At 30.6% G+C, this 12,771-nt stretch overlaps 1 protein-coding gene across 1 annotated transcript; it reads left to right on the forward strand.

The window, feature by feature from the left end:
• The first annotated feature begins 6,260 nt into the window (after positions 1–6,260).
• Positions 6,261–12,703, forward strand: LOC100796019 (serine/threonine-protein kinase Nek2). Its single transcript, XM_003554643.5, has 15 exons — positions 6,261–6,551; positions 7,077–7,191; positions 7,280–7,346; positions 7,650–7,715; positions 8,134–8,180; positions 8,279–8,324; positions 8,467–8,547; positions 8,647–8,689; positions 8,775–8,824; positions 8,911–8,992; positions 9,087–9,136; positions 9,879–9,952; positions 10,196–10,247; positions 11,221–11,667; positions 11,839–12,703. Exons 2-15 carry the CDS (start codon positions 7,106–7,108, stop codon positions 12,526–12,528), a joined length of 1,881 nt encoding a protein of 626 aa, XP_003554691.1. The 5' UTR covers positions 6,261–6,551; positions 7,077–7,105; the 3' UTR covers positions 12,529–12,703.
• The last annotated feature ends 68 nt before the right edge of the window (positions 12,704–12,771 follow it).

Below are 12,771 nucleotides of genomic sequence, written 5' to 3' on the forward strand. Positions count from 1 at the left end.
TTTTTTAAATAAATTATGTTAAATTAACTTAAAGATAACATATATGAAAGAAATAAACATTTGAAATAAATAAAGAAATATTCAATGCCGGAGAAATTACATGATTTTGTGGAGATGTGAATATATAATTATGTGTATTCTTTAACAATTAATAAACTCAAATTTATAATAATATGTATTAATTATTTGTTTTCTTTTTTATTCTGTTAGTAAAACCAAATTGCATAATTCTTTAATTTTGTATCATCCTTTAAAAAAAAAAAGACATCAAATATGAAAAAAAAATCATAGGTTATGTTTTGTCAATTCATCAAAACCCAAATCCTAGCTACGAAGGTCTACATACATTTTGATTGATCATTGTCAATGGTTCTGAGTTCATAGCACCAAAATTATGCTCATTCTTTGTTTAACGACGGCTTCTGCTTAATCCACAGTCATTATTGCCCAAGCTCATTTGGAAAGGTAATCGGATTTTGAGCCGTTAACCTAATTTATGTCGTCCTCTTGTGTTTAATAATTTATTTTTGGAGCCCCACCAATTATATTCATTTCTTTGTTCACAAACATACTCTAATTATTTGGGATTTGAATATATTTCATGATTGTTCCTTATTTTTGCATATGCGTAGGAGCTTGGAAGGTTAAAATAAATTTCTAAGTTTTCAACCATCATTCAAATAAAATATAAAATGTTTTTCAATATAAGAATGATAAAAGAGCTGCATGTAAAAAAAATAAAAATAAAAGAGTTACTTCTATAAACACCTAACAAAAATATTTATAAAGAAAAAAAAAACAATGTAAAGAAAATAAAAGCCATAACTTGCAATTTATGTTTATGTTTTGAACTTAGATAATCATACAATGCAATAACTTACATAATCTTAGTTATCAAACTCTAATTTTAAATCGTAACTCTAGTTTTAAATCGTAAAATCGTACGATTTTACGAGTATGTACACCTCCAACAAGTTGAATCGCACATATAATTTTTTTCCGATAGATTCGGAATAAATTTGATAAAATCGAATTAAACTTGAAATAAACTCGATAGAATCGGACCAAACTCGAAAGAGATTGAAGATGATGGAAATGAAGATAATGATAGTGAAAATGATATTAGAGATGATTTAATTAGAGGATTGATGAATATTTGAATTATATTCTATATTTTTAAAATGTTTTTATTTTAAGAAGTTATGTTTTGTATTGTATAAATTTATGTTTGATTGAGTTTATATTATGTTAGTTTATTGAATTATTGTTAAAATTTGTTATTTTAATTTATTTTAGGATTGAAATATTTAGTTATGATTTTATATATAAGAATATTAATATATTTTTTAAATTGAATAAACTCTTATGAATTTAGAAGGTTGAGTTTATAAGATCTCTTCAAATTTAAATAGAATTGCAAATTTGTCAACCTTCAACATAATACTACACGCATACTAGCTAGCTTATTACAAACACATGCCCTATTTTACTTAAAAATCTCAAATAAGAGGAGCTCCAAGGCCCCGGGTTTGTTTGTTGAAAGCTGGGTTTTAAGCTAAGGAATGTGTATCAGTTCGACCGTAGAATAAAGCTCATAAACACGCCATAAGTCAATCCTAGACAAGAATAATGAAACGATGATTTATAGATGCACAGACTTAAGAACCGCCCAATTAAGAGTCTTTGGACCTCATTTGAGATAACCACAAGAAACTCATTATATCGGCTTTGTGGTTTGGATATATAGTTAATTTGTATGAGATTTAAGTCTAGACTTTAGTTTTACTATTGTAAAAAAAATAAAAAAATCAAGAACCTCTTTAATTAGGTCAGTTAGGTAATGAATTTAATCAAACACTTAATAAATAGTTACTTATCAGTTAAATTTTTACATATAAGTTATTTTATAATTGAAGATAAAACATGAGTAAATTGTTTTTATGAGATTGACATATTAATACCTTTGATTTTTTAGATATTGTAATTGAGTAATTTTAATTTTTTAAGTTTCAATTAAATGTTTCAACTATCACAATTGTATGATTTTAATCTTAAAATTTCAATTGAATCAATTAAATATCTGATTTAATAGTAGCATCATTCTTATTAATATATATGTGAAACAACAATTAAAATACATATATCGTTGTTGTCTTGTTTAATCGACCAAAATTATGTTTATTAATATATATATATGAAATTGCACGATTGTAAAATGATAGGACCTAATTAACATAATTAAAAATTTAAAAAAATAAAATTACACAATTATAATATACAAGAGATCAAATACAATTAAACTTATATAATTTGAGATGATTGATTAACAGAAAAAATATCATACAAATTAAAATTAATTTACGTGTTATGAATGATAAATGTATACATTTGAGTAGTGTAATGAGTAGTTTTTATTGAATAGTGTAGCTTAAATCGTTTTACGTGAGAGTGAGTGTGTGAGCTGGTAGACAGTCACAGACACAATAAACTGTGAGAAATAATAAAATAATAGTATGAGTGTGGAGAGGGTCCCATATGGTGTTTTTGTTTTTGCAGTATATCTGATATGATATCAGGCTCCTTCTGGCCCCACACACTTCTCTGCACAAAAACAGATCCATTCATCTTTCACTGTCACACACATCATGCCCATGTGCTCTTCTGCTTCACCTACACTAGGAACAAATGCTTACACGTGCACGCCTGCTCCCTTACTAACACCAAGTCTCAGACACTTCATTTTTTGACTTTTAACTACTCAAGTCAACGTAATTAAGCCATATTATTCTTTGCTCAAATTCATACCAGAGTATCACTTGGGCCCTATTGCATCTTCGGCCCAAACAGACCCACCACACTTATGGACCCAAGAAACAAGTTTGAAAATGTGAAGAGAAGGAATACGCTTATTCACTTATTTTTCATAATATATGTTTAGGGTGCAATGTCGCTTTCTGGTGCGTAGCATTGGGTTATTGATTTTGTTAGTCAATAATATTATGATATGTGATATCTGTTTTGTTTATGGGAAACACATTTAGATTCCCTCCCTTGGCCGCGTAGATCGTTGTCCCACCAATCCCACCGTCTTTAGATTTTGTTTGTTTATTTATTTTTGCAAGCTTCCAAAGTGTTTCTCTTTTCCTTCATACGTCTCCTGCATGCTTGCCATATGTCTATAGCATAGTTTACTATTGTGCTTCCTACATGTCCATAAAAGTTGGGTTAACTGGGATGTTGCACAAACGTAGCTGTATATGTACAGGGGGAATTGGTTTTAACTTTTAAAACATTAATTATGTATTTTCTGAATTTTTATACAAAGTTTTATTTCAATTTGTAAAAATGAGCACAATTTTTTTAAAACGTAATTCTTAGTTAAATTTTTTATTAAAAATTAGATGAACGAGTTTTAAATTATTTTTTAAAGAATAACTTCATTTCATAAAATATTTTTTTCTTGAAATTAATAATATCATTTTAAAATTTTCAACTTTGTGTGAATTAATTGCATTTGTTGATAATATTTAACATACTTTTTTTTCTTGAACATATTAATTTTTGCTTCAATTCTAAACATTGCATGTATCATACTTGCTTTTAGCCATAAGGAATATACTTCAAATAATTATATAATAAATCTCAAACCTTTATATTTCTCTGTTTTTTTTAATAATTTTTTCTCTACCAAACATATCCACTTTCTTTTTTATTTTTTAATTTTCCACCTATTTCTTTGCTCTCTACCATATTTCTCTTTCACCAAACAAACCTTAAAACTAAAACAAGTAATTAAAAATAGTTATTTGAATTATAACAAATTACATATAAATATACAGTAAATTGTGATGTTGAAAGCTTAATTGTAACTTTTAATAAAAAAAATTACAATTCTATACCTTTTATGCCTCTTATTTCAAAAAAATTAATCAAGGCCCCAAACAAAATTTCATGCTTAAATGCACATATATTTGATACTTGATAACTTACTCAAGGATACTTCTAACGAAATAAACAAAAGACGTTATAAAAAAACACATATAAAGCTAAACAAAGTTATATACTATTTCATTTTTGCCACTAATTACACAAATTAATCGATGTAAGATTATTTTAATTTAACAAGAAATATTGAGTTCAAGCTTATAATGTTTTAAATATTTGTAAGAAAAGTTTTAAATATTGAGATGTTTAAATGAGCATGATCCTGTTGAGTTAGCTAAATTTGTTTGACAAATGGATTGAGTTGGACTATAGAAATTTAGGCTTAAGTTCATCTTAGCTTAATTCCACTCAATTTTTTATTGGGCCAAAGTCACTTGGTCCATGACGGGATGAAATAGTTCTGTGAGTCAATTTATTTATTTTGATTATTTACTTTTTTGTGATTGATAAAATCTTAATTGATAAATCTAGTAGTACATGTGTTGTTAATGTTCATTTTAAGGTTAGTCATCTATTATATTAATTGAGTTTTTATTTTTATTTTTAATACTTATTTATCGTTGATATTGATTCACTTTATTTCCCTTCTATTAGTTTGCATTGTATAATTTTATTTTATAGTGCAAATGACATTTTTTTTTATAGTTTATGACGATTATACAATATTTGATTAACTTTATGCACATAACCCTCCAATCTATATGTAAAAATTCATGAATCAAATTTCCAAGTTAGGGTTGAACACCTATAACCCCTAAATCCAATAACAAGACAATACAATTAAGAGGAGAAGAGGGAAAGAAACGAAGGAAAAACAGTCACAAATACTTCCAAGAATGTGGATGTGAGTGTGTGTCATAAAAGGGCATAGGCTCTTATTGCCCCCTCTAGACTTTTTTCTCTACTAAACAAATTGCGACCCACTAATCTTTTATAATATAGAGCACGCCCTATACTTGCTAAACACTCGTAAAGCAAACATTAAAAGACATTCATTTTATTATATCCCATTTTTATCATTATTAACCTATTTTGGGTTGTTACAATTTGTGTTATATTATCGAGTATCACAGTAATAGTTAAATTTAGGAGGAAAGGGTAGTACCTTAGTCCAAGAATTACTCTTTGAGTTTAAGAAACACTTACAAAAGAGTTTACATTTATCTTATCCCAAAAAATGGGTAAAGACTTGAATGCGTAATCTATCAGATACAAGACTTTGTCTTGTTGTACTTATCTGTAGGATAGAGTTTTGTTGTTGTATAGTATGAACGTATCTCATAAATAACATTTATTAATCAATTTTTTTTCACACTTGTGTGGGTAAGATTGTAAAATAGATGTGACTAATTTAAAAAGATAGTACCCTGTAAATATGTATAAAAAAGATATTTAAAAAAAAAAAGTTCCTTGTTATGTTTCGAAAAGAAAAAAAATACAAAAGCAACTGCAGTTAACTTCATAAAAATTAAGATAATGATCAAGATAAACTTTGAAGTTTAAAGGATTTCCAAGCCCAGTTGGATCTGTAAATCGAACGTACTGGTGAATAAGGTGAAGATTTAAAGCAACGTCAAAAGGTATATATAAAAACACTTGCAAAAACAGTCTGATGTATAAATTAATAAATGAACAAGTGGAGAAATAGTATCTGGTAAATACATATAATTGGCAACAATAACAATTGAATGAGCTTCATTTATAATGCTAGGATATAGAGATGAGTCACAATCTTGACATTCAAATAAAACTATGATGTAATCTTAATAAAGCGCAAGTTCGTTTAACCATTAAATAGTTGAAATAATATTCTGTTATTTACAAATTCCAATCAGAGGACGGTGTAAAAATAAATTGGCGTCAGAAATTATGAGCTGGATGATAATAAGTTGGGTAATTGAGGAGAAGAGGTAGTTAACAAATAAAAATATGATTATTTGACTACAACAACACACTCCTTAGGAATAGATTAATTTGAAGAGAGGTCTGCGACTAGTTTTCCTTAGGCTCTAGTGTATCTGTTTTTGGCCATAGTTTATTAAAAGAATCTTTCTTTTATTAACTTTTAAATTCATGTTTACTAAGTGGTCTTGAATTTGTTTATACAAAGACTAAGTAATTGAATATAATGATAAAATGTTTTATATATTAGTTTAGAATCCTGCGATAATCTCCCGTTTAATTCAGAACAGGTAAATCCTTCCTTAGAACTTCAACGTTCAATCATTTTTAAAAATTTATTAATAACTATCCAGTAAAAAATCTTGACCCAGATTTTAATTTCTGCTATGGGTTGACGAATGAGCTTTTTAATTACGAGTATAGAAGAGATCTGAAGCGCATTAGTTATAAATTATTAATTGCTAATTAATCACTCTAATGTTGACCCTTACTCTCATGAACTTTAAATTAGTAACTAAATTGTCATTTTCTTTCTTCCAAACCAACCACAATGGCGAAAGAGCTTCTTCCTCTGCTGCTGCTCCAACAACGGTGTCGTTTTGCACTTCCTCTGCCAATGTCGAAGCTCGCATTCTCAGATTCGTCTATTCCCTCTACCTTTTGAATCCCTTCTATCTCCTCAACTTCTTCTTTCCCCGTCTCAGGTACACTTTGCCTTTTCTTTTCTTTCTTTTTTTAACCTCAAATCTTTTATTTCGTTTTCTCATTTTTTGAATTCCTCTCCATTTTCCGCGAAATCCTTGGACTGTAAGACTGTAACCGCTTTTCTCGCTCTCCATAGTTCGTCCATGTTCTATTGTTTATTAAAAATAATAATTATTGCTCGCAATTTCTATTTCTCTTGGTTTCTCGCTAACAATTACCATGCTCTTCAACCTTCGTGCATAAGTTAATGTATTCCAAATTTACTTGTTGCTTTTGTGCGCATTATTTACAATGCTGTATCCTTATTGTTTATGTGCAATGTGTAATATAGAAAGAGACGAAGTTTTTACCTACAGGCATATGTGTACTTTCTAAGCAACTGCCACTGACATTTTAGTTAAATTCCTTCTGATGTTTTAGTAATTGTCTTCTTAACTTTGAAATTTGAGTTATGGTTTAGTCTTCGCCCTTTTTCATTTGTAATCTATTTGAAAGAATCAAACGTGCTTGTCCTTTGTACACAGGAGAGGGAAGTCTCTTGCTGATTGATGACATGGAGCAGTATGAAATACTTGAGCAAATTGGAAAAGGTGCTTTCGGTTCTGCTCTTCTTGTGAAGCATAAGCACGAGAAGAAAAAGTGAGAATTGAACTTACGTTGCCTTCTTTTTTCCCCTTTCGGCTTCTATATCTATTCATTTGCGCCTTTCAACTTGTGAATTATATAGATATGTGCTGAAGAAGATTCGCCTTGCCCGCCAAACTGAGCGCTCTCGTAGGTCTGCACACCTGGAGGTTTGTGCTTAATTGCATTTTGAAAAATTGACTAACTGAACATCTTGTGTTGTTTTCTATAATCTTGCTTTCTGTGCTTGTGTTCTACTACATGGTTCCTTCCTTCATGCTGCACTTTTTTTTTTGTGTGTGTGTGTGTGCTCTAGAGGAATTTCATTTTCTGATTGGCTGAAAGAAGTTTCAAACCTCTATGAATTAGGCTGTAAACTTAACAACCTCTGTTGTCTCAAAACATTTGATATGAAATATTTTTGGGTATGATTCAGTATATTATTCATTTTTTTTTTCTTTTGATCGGTTTAGATGGAGCTCCTCTCCAAATTAAGAAATCCATTTCTTGTGGAGTATAAAGATTCATGGGTAGAAAAGGTATGTGGTTCTTGAATTCCACTTGTCTTCATCTCCCACCTCAGTTATTTTGAAGAAGTCAAGATAAGCTTCTATTGGATGATTGCTATTAAGTCTCTCTACATTTGCACTATAAAATATTTCAAGAAGTTTTAACTTGGACTTGGTCTTGAGCAATGCTAATACTAATATATTATTTCATTTGGTTTCATTTGCCTTAATAATAATAAATTGGTGTCACCAATGACGTGTTAGTTTGAAATCTTAAATGAATAATATGCACAATAATTTTGAATAAAGACTAAGTAATATAGCTTTTTATTAGTTAAGATTTAAGTTTATTCTCTATTTTTGGATAATTACTTCGGCTATTTCCTTTTATTATTACCATTTTTCTTTATTGTTGATGGATGACATATTAACCTAACTTCCTTCTCAGGGTTGCTATGTGTTCATTATTATAGGTTATTGTGAGGGTGGAGACATGTAAGTTTCTTTTCTCAGATTTTTACTAGCTTATACTTGGTTATTTTAATAAATTGGGTTGTTAATATTGTTTTAAATATATCATTGATGAAACATAGGGCGGAAGCTATAAAGAAAGCTAGTGGTGTTATGTTTCCTGAGGAGGTTATGTCTGATTTTTTTTTTTCCTTGCAGAAATTATAAATTTTTATGTCTGTTTTCCTTCAGACATAAATATTCATCTTTTAATAAACCAGATAATATTTATTTTGGATATGTAAAATCTAAAATGGTCATCTGTTTGCAGAAACTATGTAAGTGGCTTGTTCAACTTCTTATGGCACTTGATTACTTGCACGTGAATCATATTCTTCATCGTGATGTCAAGGTTAGCTACAGAATCTTCTTTGTGCTTTGTGACAGCATTCCTATTTCCATCTAAATTCCTTCAAGCTATATATTAATGAGAACTACATGATTTTATCAGTGTTCAAATATATTCTTGACGAAAGATCATGACATACGCCTTGGTAAGTTATTCTATTGTTTCTTTAAATAAAGCATAGTTGCATAGATGGTTAAAATTTAGCTTATGAGCGACCAATGATGAATCAGGTGATTTTGGACTTGCCAAAATGTTGACTTCAGATGATCTAACTTCCTCTGTAAGAAATATTTAATCTAAGAACTGAGTTTACCTTCCTGATTGTAACTTTTTAATGATCATCATTAATAATGTCTTGGAATTTAGGTTGTGGGAACTCCTAGCTACATGTGCCCTGAGCTCCTTGCTGATATACCTTATGGCTCTAAATCAGATATTTGGTCCTTGGGTAAGTACTCATATATTATAGTTATTTTTGCTTGATGAGTTTTTTCATTATCTAGTTGATTGTGTATTCATGATCTCTGAAATTGGTTGTTCAGGATGTTGTATATACGAAATGACCTCCCTCAAGCCTGCATTCAAAGCATTTGTAAGTTTTCTTCTATAAACAGATGGTTTTTTTGTTTGTATCTCATCTTTGAAAATATTTTATACTTCCATTGCTGCTGTCTTATTACCGATTTTTTGTTTATTATCAATCAGATACCAATTTCTGTATATCATTTCGACAATTATCAAGTTGAATTTGGTTCCTCTAAATTTTAACCAATTACAAAGAAAATGTCAGAGAGAGTGTTGCTAACATTCTTCTACGGGATAAATTGTGGAGTTATAATCTGTCTGACTTAAATCAACTGAGTAGATTTTATCAACTGTATACATTCACATTATAAGTATTAAGTTGTTAAAATATGTTAGATTTTATCTTAAAACCAATTGACACTTAATGAAGTTGTCTAACAAATATATAAGCTGCACCCTTGCATCATTTTATTCTCTAAAATCTCTCCGCTCTAAAGCAGCCTAATCCTGTTATATTGCCTATATACTTTAAACATGTTTTTGTGTTCTATGGAGTGACCAATACATTCAAATCCTAAAAAATTTCTGCCTGTTTTGATATATTTTGAACTTTGTCTCTTTTTTTGTTATGACTTTCTTAATTGATTATCAGCTGTACTTGTCTAGCTGCATGGCTATACATAATTACATATATTCTCCCAAAGGCTTGAAAACTACTCGCATTTACTGCTTTTATATATTTTCAGCAAACATTGCTTTTTTTTTATTTATTAAATTATATATAATTGTCTTTCAATTTTTTCAAACAGGATATACAAGCCCTGATTAACAAGATTAATAAGTCCATAGTGGCCCCATTGCCAACAAAATACTCTGGTGCATTGTAAGTCCTTGTTCTTTTGTCAAGTAGTTACTTTGGCTTATATATTTAGTTATTAATTGCTTTATCATGTCTTGATGCTGTTAAATGTGGAATTTTTATCGGCCTAATGCCTAAAATTGTCCTAGCAAACAGCTTTAGTCAAGGCAAAGCTCATTGAAAGTGAGGTTTCTTGTAAATTTATAGCAATAAATTAGTTGTATTATGAACTATACGATTAACAATATTTTATTTCACTTTTGGCAGTCGAGGTCTTGTTAAAAGCATGCTGCGGAAAAATCCAGAGCTTAGGCCTAGTGTATGTATACAAATTCTCCTCTTAGCTGGAATAATTCTATGCAATTTAATGGTGCAGCATCTAGTACCTTGTACCATTTTGGAGATGGGTTGGGTTGATGATGGATTCTATGTTAAACGTTAATGAGAATTTTATTTTATATATCAACTAGAATTTTACCTATTCTCCATTCATGTGAACATATCTTCCATTGTTCAAAAGAATTATTCTAATTTCTTCATTAAATCAATCATAAACTTGTCACTTACATGGGCTGATAGGTATCTTGATGAGTAAAGAAGTGCTTAAACATTTGTAATATTTTAAATAAGTCTGCTGAAATTTAATAAACTTTGTAATAAGTTATTCTACATTATGAGAATCATATTTAATTTGTTTGGATAGATTTACTTAGTGACAGAAATTGGGAAAAAACTGGTCAGGTGTCCAGTTCATTCAACCCAAAAGACCAAATAGTCACAGAACTAGTCAGATAGATCTAAAACCAGTGAAAAACATTTTTTTTTGTTTTGTTTGTATTTTTAAAATATTTTTAGTTAAAAAATTAATGTTTTTAGCAAAGTAAAACCTCACACATGAAGTCCATATATTGATTGTTATTATTTAGTCTTACATGAGGTCAACACAGAGATGGTTATTACCATTTTTTTTTTCATGTAGGATGTGATTTGATCATTTTATGCTAATTTAAATTTTGTTTACTAACTTGGTTTCTGATACTTTTATATTAATTGGTTATATAATATGTATTAAATATATACTTAATTATCGCTGATTCAACTATGCTTTAACTTGAGTTTAGACCAATGAACCATGAAGTAGATAGTATCTTTGTCAATTCAATGACTGATCTGGCTTTTAAAACGATGCCTTGTGAGTTTGGAGACATTATATAATATGACATTAGTTGTGTGAAGGTGTCTTCTGTAACCATGCTTTCTTGCTTATTTATTTCATGTACTTCTGGATCCAGGCTGCAGAGCTACTTGGGCACCAACATCTTCAACCTTATGTTCTTAAGGTCCATCTCAAAATCAATAGCCCCAGGCGAAGTACATTGCCAGGCCATTGGCCAGAATCCAATTACATGGAGAAAACTAGATTTTTGAAGTCTGAAGATGATCCTGTTTCCTTCTCAGGGAATAAGAGGCATTCTTTTAGCTATGATCGGACTTTAAATCCTAGTATATCTGGAGCAGAGCAAGATTCTCTATGCTCTACGCTAGAGATTGATTGTACTCCTGATAATTTAAATCAAAGATTTGCCGAACTTTCTGTTGGAGACAACCATGACGTGAAGTCACTCCATAAGCCAGTTGCTTCCAGAACTTCTAGTAAAGCCAGGACTCCTAGACTAACTGCATCAAAAGCTTCTGCCGCCCCCAAGAAATCAATGGTATCCTCAAAGAATCATAAGACGGTAAGGCAAGCTGGAATCAATCAGTTTTTAATGTTTGCCACATGGTATATCATGAACAAACTTTAGCATGTGACCTCTGTTGAGTGGGTTTCTTTACAACTCTTGCACATATAATGGTATTATTCAATTAAGAATTTTTTATGTCTGACTTTCTGAAGTCCATGGTTGCAGCTTCCTGTTTCACACAATATGAAAGAACCTGTCCATACAACTCGCAGAGCATCATTGCCGTTCCCAAGAAGTTGTACCATACAGCAGCCTCCTCGCAGGGCCAGTATTGGTTTACTTGACCATGTAAATTCGCTCAATATTTCAGTTAACTCTCCTCGTATTGATAGGATAGCAGAATTCCCATTAGCATCATATGAAGATCAATTGTTTCCCATCAATAGTTCTTCACCAAACTCGGCACAGGGTTCCTCAGGCTTCCCTCCTTGTGGCAATGATTCAACTTTGATTGACAAATGCACAATCAAGGTATGTGACACATCCTATGTTAGGCCAGGATGTACGGATGCTTGGCAGGGAATCACGAACAGCATGTTCAAGAAAAACGATGAGGATAAAAGTGGCTCATCTGATCAAAATGCAACTGCTGGAGCATCAAGCCACAACTCTTCAGACCTGCGCCACCGACAGTTTGATACATCATCATTCCGACAAAGGGCTGAGGCCTTAGAAGGTTTGCTTGAATTTAGTGCAAGATTACTACAGCAGGAAAGGTATGGAGAACTTGGAGTTTTATTAAAACCGTTTGGGCCAGGGAAAGCTTCCCCGAGGGAAACTGCTATTTGGTTGAGCAAGAGTTTAAAAGAGAACACTTTCAGCCGGGAACAATCCACCCCACCTAAATTGCTGTAATATCTCATATAGTCATGTTTGTAGAGTTCGGTGTTTCTTCTCACACTTACATTTAGACAGCTGATTTTTATAGGTAACAACGTTTTTCCATTTACCCACTTCTTTCACTCACTGAACAATGATATAACTAACTCACTTTCAATCTGATGAATGAGAAAGACGATGGATCTTTTCATGAGTTGATAACAACTAAAATGATATAATTTTAGAAACATTTTCTGAATTTTGATTCCACTTCACAGT

Source organism: Glycine max, chromosome 19 (assembly GCF_000004515.6).
Source record: "Glycine max cultivar Williams 82 chromosome 19, Glycine_max_v4.0, whole genome shotgun sequence".
Taxonomy (NCBI): Eukaryota; Viridiplantae; Streptophyta; class Magnoliopsida; order Fabales; family Fabaceae; genus Glycine; species Glycine max.

What these genes read in the sequence shown, in the direction of transcription:
- LOC100796019 (XM_003554643.5), top strand. Translation starts at nt 7,106, where the DNA reads ATGGAGCAGTATGAAATACTTGAGCAAATTGGAAAAGGTGCTTTCGGT. An exon ending in CAGATGATCTAACTTCCTCT is followed by an intron (nt 8,825 to 8,910) that starts GTAAGAAATATT and finishes CTTGGAATTTAG; the next exon opens with GTTGTGGGAACTCCTAGCTA. An exon ending in ACAAAATACTCTGGTGCATT is followed by an intron (nt 9,953 to 10,195) that starts GTAAGTCCTTGT and finishes CACTTTTGGCAG; the next exon opens with TCGAGGTCTTGTTAAAAGCA.